The sequence below is a fragment of the Meleagris gallopavo genome, chromosome 1 (genome assembly GCF_905368555.1).
Source record: "Meleagris gallopavo chromosome 1, MGAL_WU_HG_1.1, whole genome shotgun sequence".
NCBI classification, from domain to species: domain Eukaryota; kingdom Metazoa; phylum Chordata; class Aves; order Galliformes; family Phasianidae; genus Meleagris; species Meleagris gallopavo.
The window spans coordinates 60,148,179-60,164,235 of record NC_139404.1 but is presented as its reverse complement, the minus strand read 5'-3'; the positions used below and the strand labels follow the sequence as shown (position 1 = coordinate 60,164,235).

At 39.3% G+C, this 16,057-nt stretch overlaps 1 protein-coding gene across 8 annotated transcripts in view; it reads right to left on the bottom strand.

The window, feature by feature from the left end:
* ERC1 (ELKS/RAB6-interacting/CAST family member 1) overlaps positions 1-16,057 on the bottom strand; it is a 293,295-nt gene that overhangs the window by 7,033 nt on the left and 270,205 nt on the right. For 4 of the 8 annotated variants that reach the window (XM_085229906.1, XM_085229899.1, XM_085229922.1 and 1 more), the window contains one exon: positions 12,169-12,357. In XM_085229906.1, the coding sequence (XP_085086032.1) occupies positions 12,169-12,357 (189 nt within the window). Of the gene's footprint in view, positions 1-12,168; positions 12,358-16,057 lie in introns of those variants that run through there. The other 4 variants (XM_085229925.1, XM_085229932.1, XM_085229952.1 and 1 more) reach the window with 1 other exon arrangement.

Sequence of the window (16,057 nt, the reverse complement as noted above, 5' to 3'; positions counted from 1 at the left end):
ATATTTACTTCAGAATTGCTTCCTCTATGAAATCAATAGAAATGTTACAGACTCCTACCTAATATACTCAATGTCAACTAGCATTCTGATTTGTCTGTGGTAAAAGTAACTTTCAGACACTTCTTAACTCAGTCATAAGATTACCATACAGAATTGCAGTGGAGCATACATGCTTTTTGTTTACCAAGAAAATTATACATTTCCTATTATTTTATCTGTTCAGAGTAATTGGCTCAGAATGAGACATGAGACTTGAAAACATTATCTTATTCATACTTTGTATTGTCCACAAGCTGTCTGTCCAACAGACAGACAGTAACAAACCACAGCACACAACACAATGGAATAGATGTGAACATGGCTTTTAGCTCTGAATCTAATGGCACTGTCATAACTAGGGGCCCAATGTCTTAGTGAAGAGCAGGAAACATCTGCCTTCAGTAACCTGTTTATCCAACACAGAATTGATAAATCCCATGCTAGCCTGTGAACTGCTCAGGAGAATCCCAAGTAAGGTTGTAATTTGTGGAAGCATTAAGGGATTACTGTAGTCACAACAATCTAAGGATCTAAAAACAAGGAGGAGCAGCATCTCTTACCAGACCAGATGACATAGTTAGATTGGATAAGCTTTCAAGCATACAACTTTATCACATACGATATAGCAAAAGCCTGCTTTGTTTTATCAGCGATAATGCTGCTTCTAATTCATTCCTTCCGAATAGAAGACAAGCGTATTTGTAGCAGGTAGATACACTTCTTAAATGGGTCTGAAGTTCATTGCAAGCTTTTGCATTTAAAGTTTTGTTAATTTAAGCAGCTGTAGCAACCAGATTATCTATTTTTGAACCTTCCTTTAAGTTTGATTTGTTGAATTTCTAATATTACCTGGCAGTCTTGTAACATTTCTTATTCTTGAGTTATTAATATTTTTACTGGAACTCTGTTGTGTTCATATGTGACATGGAAAGAATGTCACAGTGGGATTTTTCATCTGTGAAGGGATACCTGGTCACCAGCATACAAAGCTCTTGATCTATATTTTGTACTGTTGTAATGCTGCTTGTTGTAGATATTACAAAGAGACAGCTGTCAGGCAGCAGGACAACAGAGATCAGTTTACGTCAGTAAGAGCACAATCAGAGGGAAAAGTTACATTCCTACAATTAAAATTCAAATCAGATGGGATGTTTGTGCTTAGTGATGGCATCAAGCAAAGCATGGGAGATTGCTACAGCGTACTGCAACAAATACTGCATGAAAACAAACAGGCTAAGAGTGCCTACAGAATAAACACAAATGCTTTTCAAGAAGTTATGGTATAGACTTCTATAGACAAAAGTGAGAGAAAGGAAATTAAAAGGGTAAGTCAGCTTCACTACTCCCTTTACTAGGCAGGGTAGCATATAGTAAATTATTTGGGCTTTGCGTGCTGAATGTTACTTTAATGTGCTCTTATGTGCTTTGTTCCTACTGGCTGGTGTGCTCACAGCTCAGTTATATGAATCTAAGGGGGGCTGATGCCAAGAATCACAATGCAAAAGCAACCTGATCCTGCTCGGCAGAACGACATGAGCTGGGGAAGGGGGAAACGAGTTGGAGGGGAGTACTTGGGGCTGTGAGGGGTCTCAGGAGAGAAGGAAGGGAATTCAGCAGTAACCCATCATGGCTCAGGAAGGGCACGCTGCAGGTCTGCGATTAGCTTGGTTCCAGCAGCCTGGCAGAGCAATTAGTTAGAAATTTGCAGTGGATGGATAAGCCTAGGACAGGTCCAGTCAGCAAGCGGGAATGAAAGACACAGCCAGCGAGCAGCAGTGCCGCAGATGAAAAACCAGGAGATGTAGTCTAAGGAGCTATGTCCCAAGTCTCTGGTTGTCAGGTTAGTGAAACTCCAGCAATTCACGTGGCCCCAAGCCACCTACTGCTGGGAAACTCACGAGGCTAGTCTTAATGCTGAGCTCTGAGGCATACCTTCTTTGGCTTTTTGGGCCAGAGCAATGATTTGATGGTGCCATTCAGCAGGTAGAAGGTTGTGGAGGCTAGGAAAGACATGAAGCAATGGGAGAATAAGCAATTGATGTAATTCTGCTTTTCTTCATCAGTTTGCATGCATGAGTCCATTCTGGGCTCTCGAGCCACAAGAAGAGGACCAGGAGAGGGCACTGTTAGCAGGGAAACAGGGTCAGGCTGACATGGGTCTGGCCCCTCGGGCCTTGCTCCACCACCCTGTGCAGAGCTGTCCTCCAGGTAACCCTGCCAAGTCTCGCAGGTAAAGCTCCAGAAAAGGACAAAGTGATTTTTAAAAAACAGCAGGATACCAAAGCATCTCAAGGAGATTAACCTTCAGAAGTGAATGGAGGTTGGTGTGCAAGAGAGAATCCTGCAGGCTGTTGTTTTCAGCCAAGCAGCGCTGCAAAGCCAGTGACTCAGTTTCTTGCTGTGCCATTAATTTATGTGAAAGCATGTGTATTACAAAGATTCCTTATAAAATCAAGAGAAGATCAACAACATAAGCCCACACCAAAGCTGAAATAAGTCAAATGTAATCAAACAAAAGTAACAAACTTAACCAGATGGAGAAATTATTTCCAAAAAATAAGTTTTGGGCCATCGAGAGGAGACTGCTCTGTATGCTGAAGGCAAGCAATAATACTTTGTAAATTAGCACAGACAGAAAGTCTATGCAGCTGCCTGGCAGATGTCTGTGATGAAACATTTAAAAAAAGCAGCAATGATAGCCTTGCATTGAGTTTGCTAGTTTCAGAACATCTAAGTTTAATGATGTGATTTCTAGTTAAACAAAGCCATCTTAATTGACTGTGTGGCTGGTTACAGCATTTCTGTATCATCTATGTCATCTCTGTTTACATCATTCCTCTCAGAAACAGCTGTGAGCAGCATACGTCACTCCTCATCCAGACAAGCTTCTTAATGGGGAACATCCAGTTCTCCATGGTATAAATTGATTCACCTAGACGTCTGTCAGTCCAAAAATTAGGGAATTTATTTAAAATTATCACTATCAATTCTGCTCCTTGTTTTCTAGAATGTCATGAATGCAAATAGAAACAGTACTATCTTTCCCGTGTCATTTTTCCTATGAAAATAAAGGAGTGCTAACAGTTTTCAGTTGGCAGTTTGAGCTCAGGATACTGCATGTCTCATCTGCTTGCCTCATAGTAATGTCAGAAAAAAAGAGAAGGTCAGATATGTTCATATGCCTAGCTGATGACAAGTAAAAGCAGACAACTCGGAAAGAAAGGGACAGAAAGGACTCTAAAAGTGCCTCATAGTATTTACACTTTATCTAGGGATAGAAGAACAGAAAGGACCTTTGGTGTCTCAGGGGAATGTACGCTTGCAGATAACCTGCAATAAATTCAGACACCATTCACCATGTCTGCCTTCTTGTGTGTTTAGAGCAAGTCATGATTGGAATATGTTGGCACTCACAGTTAAACTCCATTAGTGAATAGTAATAATAAACGAGAATTTACCTTGCATTTATATTTCTCTGATCCAAGATATTCCAGAAAGTATTTAACGATTAATTGACTTTTGGAGGGAAAATAACTTCCTAGTTAATAAATGCAATGCTGTGGTTTTACAAGGTGAACCACAGTATTGCTCTGCAGAATCTCAGTGGCTTTTGCTTATCCCATATGTATACAGGGCAACATTTAGCTAAGAATCTTCTAAATTTCTGGATATGGAAGAAGTTCCCTATGCAAAGCAATAATTCTGCTGATGAAAAAGAAAAAAAAGGCAAATAAAAATAAAGCTGTATCTCATTCATACGGACGAGTTCTGGTTCTAGACAGTAAAACTGGATGTAGGTTATGAAGTGCTTGCAGAGCCACACAAAAGGCAAGTTAACTGCCAGACTCCTAGAAGGCTACAATGCTGGGATTTGTAATTATGCTTCCCTTACAATTCAGGTGCTTCTGGATCAGACTGTAGCCAGTCTGAAAAATACATTTAGAACTTAAAATAACAGAAATAAGCAAGAAAAAGAAATTCAACTGATTTAATCTTAGCCTCTGCTTTGTCTGAAAATAACTTAAACTATGGTGTATCTCTGGCAAATGGCGAGCAGCCTTTGCGTCTTCCCAGACATACCAGTCTAAATATGTACATTTGAAGTAATGAGAGCCAATTACACACAATTCTTTATTCCTCAACTCTATTAGACTTGTAAAAGGGACAAAGGAATGGGCTAGGAATGTGGAAATCTCACTCTGCCAATCCTTTCTTTTTTAAAAAAGTATATTAAATATATATATATTTAAATTAGACCACTAAATATTTCTGCTCTTTCTATAACTTCTGTTTTTCTCCTATCTTTTATCAAATATTAAAAAAAAAATCATTTAAGTTTTTAAATAAAGCATTCTGACTTGCCTTTTTAAAGTAATGTAAGCATGAAAAATACATTTTAGATATATCTAAATGCACTCAAATAGATTTCACAACCAATTTTGAGAAAAACACCCTTACAAATTTGTTGAGGGCTACTGAAGTATGTATCTGAAAATTGTTGTACATGTGATTTATCCTGCATTCCTGGGCATCTCTAATCTTTTCTAAGAGCAGAAATGTTATTACTTCATTGGTAGAATATGAGTTTCAAAAGCATATAAATGGAAAGAAGGAATTAAATAATTATCTGTAAGTTGTACATTTCTTTGGATGGAGAAGTTTGCCTGCAAACCCTGCACTTGCAGAAAACATCCTTTATCAACAGCAGTCATTTCACTTCTGGAGGAGAATGTTCTATTAATGTAAATTCTAGTGCACGATGCTGAAAATGAATGCTGTTACTCAGTGGCTAAGGAGAATAAAGAATAATGCTTGCCTATATCACAGAGCTACCTGCGAACTGCACATACATGGGATAGGCAGACCCCACAGCCCTCCTCCTGAGCAGCTCACCATTCGGGGTCTTACAGGGACTGAAAAGGAGTTAGGCAGCTACATCCCCCTGGTTCAGTTGTTAAATATTACCCTATAAGTCATCTTACTCTCAGAAAGCAAGACGACGAGGCACTGCAATTACTCCGCAATGCCACTTCATTCTGCAAATCTACCTCGCCCCTCTGCTCCTCTGCTGGTGAATGAGGCTGCAGTACTCCACAGGGACTCTGCTCATTTATTCAAGGCAATGACTGATAACTGTCTCACGACAGGGAAAACTTGACTAATCTGAAAAAAACTCTCTTCTAAGTCACATCTTATGAGTTCTTAAATGTTAGAAGAAAGGATTGGAAATCCAGTTACAGCTTTGTGAAACACAGAAGATAGGACAAAGCTGCAAGAAGTTAGTGAATTATTAAGTTATACGCATCTATTTATTTCAGGATCAGAGACTGAGCCCTTCCTACTCTTCTCACATTATTTACTTCTCTTTAAGAGGAAGTCTAGGATCTTGGATTTTGTTTATTACAAAGTGATGGAGGATCCCTGTTAGCCCTGAAATTTCTGACAGATATTCCAAGAAAGAAAATTCTATGGAATATTTTGTTTTCGTACAACCCAGTGAAGCTGACAGACAACACAAGGACCCAGCTGCTCCTGCATGTGGTTCCCTTTATGCATGAGGGATTTCCCCAGAGGCCTCCCCAGAATCCCTCTGCACAACCAGCCACAATCCGTAGCCACGTCCCATGCCGTGAGATTCTGCAGAAAACCTCCATGAGCACTGTAGCATCCAAGCAAGGCACACAATAACAGAACTTGTTAATAGTAAGTATGGAGAGGTGAGCTGCCCTTGAAAAAATGAGGTAACGTCTCAGGCTTGTACACCATCTGCTTATAGAGACCACTTGAAAAGAGACTACAATAAATTTTAGGCACTCCCCCACCAAACACCTGGCCTCATCCTGAAAGCAATGTTTTTCCCTTTGTATCTCTTTCCAAGATAGGACTAATTAGTGTTATTGATTGAGAGTATACATTTTAATTAAAATTAATACTAGTACTTCAATGCACAAATACAAATGGATACTGTTATGTCAGAATCTGTAAATGGATAATGTTTGTGACTTCAATCAGTATTTAAGAATTGTGACATTGATCCCAAGTTCTCACCCTCACCCAAAACATTAATTTAATATGCAGGCTAAAAATGCTCTACAATGTAATAATTTTAGAGAGTTCCTGTATCTATTATTTTCTCAGATAAAGTCAGCAAATACATTTTTATATAAAGAAGTATAAATTGTTGCACTTATTACTTTTAATTTCTAACAGAGACCAGAAGTGGGCTGTTTAATTTTAAAATACATTATGCATTCCCATAAGATTACAAATTAAAAATAAATGACATAAATCAGGTGGGGGAGATAACAAGCTAATGGAAGAGCAGTCCAAGAGGAAAGACAGGGTAAACTCTGAAGTAATGTAGTAATTTAGAATTGCTGAATGCCAAACCGCAAAGTAATGTCTTTACAGAAACTAAATAAGTTGAGTAATTTCTCACAGATGATACAGAAGTAGTGACACAAAAGGACTGTAAACAAAGTATACAGGAAGTATATCAAATAGCAATTTGTAATTTAGTGCTTACCCCACTTAGAATAGTTTGTATGACAAAACGTGTTTGATACTTCTAAAATTCAGCAGGCATATATGCACTTTTAAAACTGAATTTTAAAACTACCTGCATGCAATTTGGTATCTTGTATGAAAAGCTTAACATTAACTTGGCTGACAGTGAAATGTGAATTATATACAGTGTCATGACTGGTTATCTGATGAAGCAGGTGGTGGCTGATACAGGGAAGCCACATCATCACCTTTCTCCTTCTTCTGCTTTGAGCGGCTGAGCAGAAGAGAAACTCTTGACTTCTTAGGAGAGGGTTAGTAAGTAGGAATCCTAAGATGCTGTGTGCCTTGACGGGAGCCAGTAGACAGGGAGAAGGGAAAATCTTGCTTCACTACAATGGCTCTTCTATGACAATAAAGGTTTTTCAAAAGCACTTCATTGCTGAAGGAGTCACAGGTACAACAAGGTGTCAATAGTGGTGTGGGACAGCATTCCATCACAAGTGTCTTCTGAGAGACAGTCTCGTGGAAATAAACTTGCCCAGCTCCTACAGGCTGCTGCTAATGCCCAGGTCACAATGCAAATGGTGCTGGAAACACCTCTGGGAAGAGGTCAATTGTGCAGAAAAAACGGTGCCCAGGGGTGACAGAAACAGACAGGATGAAGCCTGGACATGTCAAAAGTGGCTGAAAAGAGCCTCTGATAGCTGGGAGCAAGGGAGTAAAATGCTACCTCCTCCTATTCCCAGGGGTAAGGAAATTATTTTTATCAGATAAATCCTTTTCTGCAAAAGGAAGTATTATTTTAGAATGTCCTTCACTGCAGGACCTGTTGAAAATAAAAAATCTCTCCAAGATAGAGAGAGCTGGTTTTGAAGTTATGAGAAACATTTATAACACTGGTTAAGCTATTAACGGAATAAGCACTGTCGCCTGCTACTAATATCTGGTTGCTCTGTTTGGTTGTCTTTTTACTTTCTCACACTGTTGCCTTCCAGCCACAATGCAGCAAACCACCACCAAAATATATAAATGATGGTTTTCATCAAGTCTCTGCTTCTTCTCCACTCTTTCCTTTTGTAAAGATAAGAAAACAAGCAAACAAACAAAAAAAACCAACCACCCTGAACTGTAAATAAAATGTGGAACATATCATTATGTTCTTAACGTTATTTCTTTCATAAGGAACAAAATCCCTCACGTCAGGACAACCATCTGAAATGCAAAATGTAGCCGAAGTTCTACAGAGCCCAATATTACCATAATGATATGCTTAGGACAAAGTGAAAGAAAATACTGTATTTAATAGAAATTGCTAGGATATTGCGATTATTTACAATAAATGAATGGAATTTTTATTTCTCTGTGTCAAGATTTGGAACATTCATCCTTCCTGCTGGTAACTCCAATTTTATAATAAGAAAAATGTTTAAGAGGGCATGAACCGGTTGAAGGAGGACAGTTCCAGAAACAGCACTGGTTGAAATATTTGGGAGTATTGGGACAGAACTGACTCAAAGGAGTATTTTCCACCAAATTAGTAACTTAATGACATGGTTCCAAGCACTGTAGATTCTCCACTCTCCACAACTCGGTATACTCTGTTTACATTAGTTTTTGAGATATTGTATATTCATTGCCTTCAGGCCTTCAGTAAAGATGGACCAAGATTTTACTACAGTAACTCAACTTTGCAAAACGCCTTTGAAAAAATGCCAACAACAAAGAACTATATAGCATTCTGGCTACATATTCTGATTAAAATCAATTGAAGCCACTAAGGAATACAGCTGAACTCAATGGCAGTATACAGAAACTATTACACATGAGAGGTACCAATTATCAATCAAATTTTTGGAGTCCATGAAATTATTAATCTGACAACATACTCCCCTGAGAACTATGGCAGATGCTTTTCCAACACTGACTTGTACATGAGTTTCTGTGGGTCACTGTGGATGTGCTAGAAGAATATAAAGTTTATGTCTACTTTGTACACTAGATTTATGAAAAGAAGTCACAAAAATTCTATTTCTATTTGTATCTGAGCCTGTCCAGCAGGCATGAAAGACTTGCAGAATACTGAAACACAGTACAACACTTCACCAGTAATAGCTGCTGGAGTGGGAAATCACAGCTCCAAAACCAACAGTATAAAAATAAATTCTTCATTATTTATTAGAAAAAAAGCACTGAAAACAAACCAGCAAAACAAACACACACACACACACACAAATCCACCCCAAACCATCTCATTGGTGAGAAGTGGATACATTAGCATCATTCTTAAATATCATTGGTCTTTAGTTAAATGTATCCTCTCTAACATTGTTAACACTTCTTAACATTCAAGAGGATTAATTTTTTCCCACTGAGGCTTGTGAAGCATTATCTACAAAGGATCATATTAGAAGGGACAGGAGTGAATTTAATGCACTGGATTTGAAGTAATTTACAAAACTCATTAAAATTCCAAAGATGCAAAATGGGCAGTCTGTCACGGGCTTCTGTGAATCTGGAGAACTGATTTCTCCCCCCATGGGAATCCTTTAAACACAAAGGAAATTCTGCAGTCAGAAACAGAAACGCTCTGCAGACATAAATGAAAAATGTGCTTTGTAAATTGAAATATATCATTAGTTTGTATTTTTCAACAGAAGTTTGTTAAATACAATCGATGTGAGCATGGGAAAACAGAAGGGACTGCTACATTTTATTTTAGCAAATATTAATTATGCATGGGGATCACATATGGAGTAACCACTTTTAATAAATGAGGGGATAGTAATGCAGAATTAAGACAAGAATGAGAGGAGATGGAAAAATGTATTTTTTCTCTTCTCTAAGACAACTTAGATAAATAATTTTCTCACCATTTACACTTGAACACTTTCTTCATAAATGTTGCTAGGGGTCTGGCAAAGTTTTATGAGAACTAGAAAGAACAGATGCTGTTTCAGTAGACCATCTACCCAGAAGGACTTGCAAAAGAAAGCTTTTCCCATTTCCTTTACCTTTTTCTCTTGAATATATAATCATAGAATATCTCAAGTTGGAAGGGACTCACAAGATTCACTGACCTAACCTCTAGTAGATCATAAAATCATAGAATCTCCAAGGTTAGAACCTCTAAAATCATCTAGTCCGACTATCCACCTACCACCAATGTTGCCCACTAAACTATTTTCCTTAGTACAGTATCTATATGGCTCTTGAACACCTCCAGGGACAGTGACTCAATCACTTCCCTGGGCACCCCGTTCCAGTGCCTCATCACTCCTCCTTTCTGAAAATAGGTTTTTCCTAATATCCAATCCGATCTTCCCCTGGCACAACTTGAGGCCATTCCTTCTTATCCTGTTGCTGTTACCTGGGAAAGGAGACCAATCCAGACCTTGCCACAGCCTCCTTTTAGTTTATTGCAAAAAGTGATGAGGTATCCCTGAGCTTCTCCTTCTCCAGACTGAACAATCTCAGTTCCGTCAGCTGATCCTCATAAGGCCTGTGCTCCAGACCTATCACAGCTCCATTGCCCTTCTCTGGACACACTCCAGAGCCTCAATGACTTTTTTGTAGTGAGGGGCCACAAACTGAACACAGTACTTGAGATACAGCCCCACCAGTGCCAAGTACAGAGGGACAATCACCTCTTGGCTGTACTATTTCTGATACAAGCCAGGATGTCACTGGCCTCTTTAGCCACCTGAGCACACTGCTGACTTGTGTTCATCCAAGCATCAACCAACACCCCCAGGTACTTTTCCTCTGCACAGTCTTCCAGCAAATCTGCTTGACGACCATAGCGTTGCATGGGATTGTTGCGGCTCAAGTGCATGACCCAGCACTTGGTCTTGTTGAACTTCATCCTGCTGTCCTCAGTCCAGCCTTCCAGCCTGTCCAGATTCTCCTGTAGGACCGTCCTACTTGGGCTCATAGTGATTCAAAGATCACAATGGCTATATCAGACTAATCAATTTCTTTCAGGGAAATTCAAATTTTGCCCACGTACAGTTTTAATTCTTTTCTTTTCTTTTTTTCTCTCAGAGAAGGCCCCCCATACACATTACAGGATTTGCCAACCGTTGTTTCATCCCACCCTAACAGACAACATGGTTCAAAATGATGGCATGCGTTATACTGAAAAACTTTTAATCCTGGATCAGGGAGTACAGAATTCCAGAGGCAAAAAAATGCTGACTTAGTGCGTAGGGGATAGCAGGCTCTGTAGGAAAAAAGAATGTGCCAAGCCTATGGAGACAAATGTAGATATCGAGCAAGGCATACAGCACATGCTGAATCAAGTAAATGAATGAAGATAGATAGAAAGACAGAGACTAACTGTCTTGTACCATCTAAATCCTGTTACAGGCATATTTATCATTAGAGGTCTGGTCTTCTTTATAAATTGTTAGATATGCTTCTGTTGGCTTCCTGTAATTTAGTTTCTGAGCTGCTGTCTCAAATTTTTGAATCAAAATTGAGCATCATAAAAGAATACCAGAACTGAAGCATTCAGGTAAGACTCAATATAGTGTTCACTGACCTGCAAAACCCCATTTAATTATATAGGCCTTACACTAGTTTCTGTACATACTGGGTAGAGTTTGCTGTATACATACAGTAGTGAACAATTTGGTAAAAGAATTGGCATTATAATCTGAAGGTTCAAAAGAACAAAAGTGGCCGCATATGCCTTATATGAGTTTATCTAATGTATGTGTAACTCAGGAGTAAAATAAAAATTAAAGGGTTGAAATAGGAAGTAATGAGAAAAAAAAGGTTGTGGGGAGTGATCAATTACAGTATGAAACAAGAGATAAAAACTGCCAGGGAAGGGATTAAGGAAGGCAAGACATCACTAGAGTTGGGAGAAAGGAAGATTATTTCTGTAGTTGAATTATAGCTAGATTGACAGTCTCTGTAATGACTTCATCAGACAAGCCATTATTAAGACCTTTCAGTTCTTCTTCTTTCAGTATTTTAAAACTCTTGGAAATACACTGTTGGACTTCTGAAACCACTCTGTGTGTGTGTGTGTGTGTGTGTGTGTGCATGTGTACATGGATGTATGGCACTTAGTACCAGGGGTCAAATCTCAAGTGAGTTATCTGGGCAAGGTGGTAATACAAAAAGCAGAAGAAAGTAGTGGCAGAACATACTGCTGCAGATGATAAAGACACTGCATACATTTACATAAAGTGAGTGGCTCATAAAAATATGCCAATTAAAATATAAATGATTTGTGTCATTAGAAAAAGATTTAAGATCCCCATGACTATGTTAAGTTATAAAGAACAGCTAAATCTGTTAGTAGTTCAAAACATGGCAAAAGGGGTATCTTGCAGTTATAATTTCCGTGACTGCCTAAGTGCAAGTTGTCAAATACAGATACAAGAACAAATAAAATTCCATAATAAATATCAAATGCCAATGATTTCAAGAAATATTGACTTCTTCCACCAGCTGAACTGTGGATCTTTGCTGGCTGTTTTCACCACTTACGGCATGATTTCACAACATTTTGGTGTGGCACATCATTATGTGACCTATATTATATATATTACCTACATATGACCTACATAAACATTTCAGGCCCTTTCTCAGAGCTTCAGACCACAAACTCACCTGCTCCTGGGTCATCTTCTGCAGCTCTTTCTCCCAAGCTGCCCGGTCATCATCCAAATGGTAGGAAGCAGGTGGGGTGAGTCCACGCAGAATCAAGGGGTCACGGTCATGGCAGAGGGCTGTCAGATGTCCAATGTACAGCTTCAACTTGCTGCGATTCTGATCAAGTTCTAAGAGGGGCTGAATTATCTGAAATAAGAGAACAGAAATAGTGAGGTACAGTCTGAGACAAGTGAGACACAAGCAACGGTGAAGGCGAAGATCAGCGACTAGCTTACAGTCTTGTTCAGCTTCAAGAAACACAAACACCCTCCCTCCCCGCAGCATTCCTATCCTACAGTCCTGCAACCATACAGCACATAGACAGACAGAAATGAAGTACATCAGGTAAAGGCGATGTGGTGACGACAACCATCTTACTGATATCTGAAATAATGATGATATGGGCTGAAAAATGAAGTGGTATAAATTAAATGGATTAAGTCTATTGATTATCCATGAGGACTTCAGTCATCCATCTCAAATCTCTCCTTTAAAGATAATTTATTCTTCTGATAAAAAGGTGACTGGCAATAACAACATAGATTCTAGCTTATTTTACTTACATTTGTTACGTACGCATGCACGCATTAAACACATTTCAAAGAAAGAAATTTCTAATGATGGAAAGTTGCTTGTTTCTAAGATGAACATCACTCTGCTGTAGAAATCACAGAAAGTATCTTAACCAGAAAGTCTCCTACAGTTTTGAAAAGGCAATCATCTTATGCAAGCCAGATTCTATGTAACACGATAAAAAATAAAATCAAAGAACTCTAATTAAGTACTATTTTATTTCATTTTACATTACCTAATCTGAATCTCTGTATCTAACTTTTTTTTTTTTTTCCCTCACTGCAATCCCTGGAACCATCCAGTTCCCACAATAAACTATAGAAGAGTCATTTTTCATTTGTTTTTCCAAAAAATAGGGCCCGAGTTGTCTTTAAGGTTTGCAACAGATCAAAGAACCAGGCTTTGGGCCTCCACTCCATTAAACAAGGCACTGAAGCTACATGCAGTGATGCACCCCAGCTCTGAGAGCTGGAGAGCCCGGCCACAGCGCTGGCAGCCTGGCTTTGTGCTCCCAGGCAGGGGCTGCACCTGCTCTCTGCTAGCGGCCGGGGATATCTTTTCAATAGGACACCTCTGACCCTGCTAATGAATAAGGAGTGAGATAATCTCTGAGTCAACAGAAACAGGGTGCTGGCACCACTTTCAACAAAGCCTCTGGCTTCGAGCCCTTTTAATAAGGCTGTCAGGGCTCACTTATTTTGTTTCTAACGCTGTTCTACATGGATTAATTTCTGTAGAGCGAGAGGATCTGAGAGCAGTGGCTAAGCAGCTAACTGATGTCAAACTGCTTGTCCCACAGAGAGCCAGCTGTACTCGGCAGCCCGTGCCGGAGACACTGCTGAGACGGTGCTGGTGCAGAGGGGATGGACAAGAGACCTGCAGAGAGAGTAAGCTCACTCGCTTATTATAAAACCTACTGCTATGTGTGGCCTCAGGGCAAGCTCCGTTTGCAGTTACGTGCATGTGTTAAAATACAATTTGATGCAGCAAGCCTGAAGATTGCAGCAGGGCAGAATGCTGCTCTCTTGTACAGGACAATGGGAAGGGATATTTCAGCATAGTCATGTTTCACTTCCATCACCTAGTACAACTGTCTTTAACCAATTACACCTATCAATTTTGGTTGTTTGGTGAATTTGCACTACCTATCCCAATTTCTTATAATTAAAATCACTGAGATTATGATCTCAAACTGCACTGGCTGTACATGTTTAAAAATACATGACATTTCTAATTTACCTGGTGTTTCCTATCCTACTAATTGGTTTGGCCACAAAGGGGAGAACGACAGAATGTCCTGAGAAATATCTGTTTTTATTAAAATGTGAAAATGAAGTAGTCAACATCTGATAACTAGCTGTCCAACCAACACAGCAGCTGCCTTGTATTCTCTTTCAGGTACCAGAGTGTATTCAACATCCATCAGATATGCAGATCCATCAGACCCAGAAAGAGCAAGACTTGCCAAATTCCCAGCTGTGGCAAAGAGAAAGCACAGCTCTCTGGCAAGTAGTGATGGAAAACTTTAATAGAAGAGCAGAATCTGACTGCTCAGGGATGTTCTCTCTGCCCCCTTACCTTGAGAAGCATGTTCCTCCCTCTCTGGAAATAGGCCAAATGAGGCGTGTGAAAGTTCTTAACTAGCAGCATTCCCAAAGCTGTTCACAGAGCAATGATTTCTCTCACTTGGGATCCATTAAAGCCTGCCAGTCAAGAAGGAAATGCCCTTCTATCTGCGTTCCTGCCATATCTAATTTGAACGACACAATTAGCAAAAGGCATTCTGCTTCCCACACAGCTGAGCTGCCACTGCCTTATCTCAAGAGGGTGTAAGAGCATTTGCTAAGTGGGAAGGCAGGGCAGTACTGGATGCATAAACCACAGCGTGTTCTCATGGTCAGCTCAGTGCCGTAGAGCTTTCTAGGAAAACAATGGATAAATAGACCAAACCCGGGAATATCTTCTAAAGCAGCCAATCTTCATTAAGCACACTGATATGTTTAGGCCATCCTCACCAAAGCATGGAATGAAGTCTGCTTAATGTATCCTCTAGTTCAGAATACTGCTAATGGCCAGCTATGTTTGAAGGAAAAAAAAAGGCGATTGCTACATTGCTGAAGTTGAGACATGAAATGTCCGACAAATCACTGATACAAAACCAAAGCATCTCTACCAACCAATAAAGGCACTTGGGAAGGTATTTCAAAACAAATTCAACTTGGAAAACAACGTGCTCCGTTTTTCTGAGGGAAAAAAAAAAAAAAGATTAACTTCAAGCATGACAAATGTGAATCTAATTGTAGGTTTGCAAGCCCATCAGGACTAAGATATGCTTCAGAAGGAAATTAATCCTGCTTTTTCAACTGTAGTCTTGTTGGTGCTGTACAATGGTCAGCTTACATATGAGTAACTGTATTTGAAAGTTTTTTATGACAGAAGTCTGTATTTAAATGCGCTGCACAGATAAGGTACTTGTAACGGGATCTGGCTGGATAGAGCTATCTAAATGTTTGGTCTCTTTTAATGTGAAAGATGAATACACCTCAGATACAGTGCCTACAGTGTCTAAAAGTTTGTCTGAACAGTGTATAACGTACATATGCAAGAACAGTCAACCAGGTGGTTATATGGAGAAGAAAGGCAATGAATGGTTGGTGTAAGTCAGCAGTGTTGAACTGAGACAAACGCAACACTGACTATCCATAAATGTCTGCAGAGTAAAGTATGGTTTTAATCAACCTGTAATAGAACTCAGTTACCACAACCACTAGCTTTAAATTATTAGTTCTCCAGGCAAAAGGACAAATGACCCAGGCACCTTTCTCCTTGCTAACATTCTCTTTTTCTCCAAAGGAAGCAACCGCTTTTCCAGAACTAAGTAATTAACTTCATTTAATTAATTTCAGAGAATATGTTCTACATTTCTACACACTGATAAATCTGCAACTCCCACTTCGGAGCCAAAAAAAGTTTTATAGGCACTCATAAGAGCTTGCCTGTTTTTCCATTTACATCAATTGATCTAGAAAGAGTTACCTTCTTCCAAAACTTCCTTACTCAGAATCATGCATGTGGATCAACAACAGTCATCTTTTTCTCACAGAAATGTATATATGAATTCTCTGGGCAAATAAAAGGGAGAAAATAACTTCATATTGACACTGCAGCACCAACACGGTTGGCACTGGCATGACTGCTGTCATTAGCTTGCACATGTGTTATGTGTATTTTATTCACTACAGAACATAATAAGGCAGAGTAATGCAGATAAGTG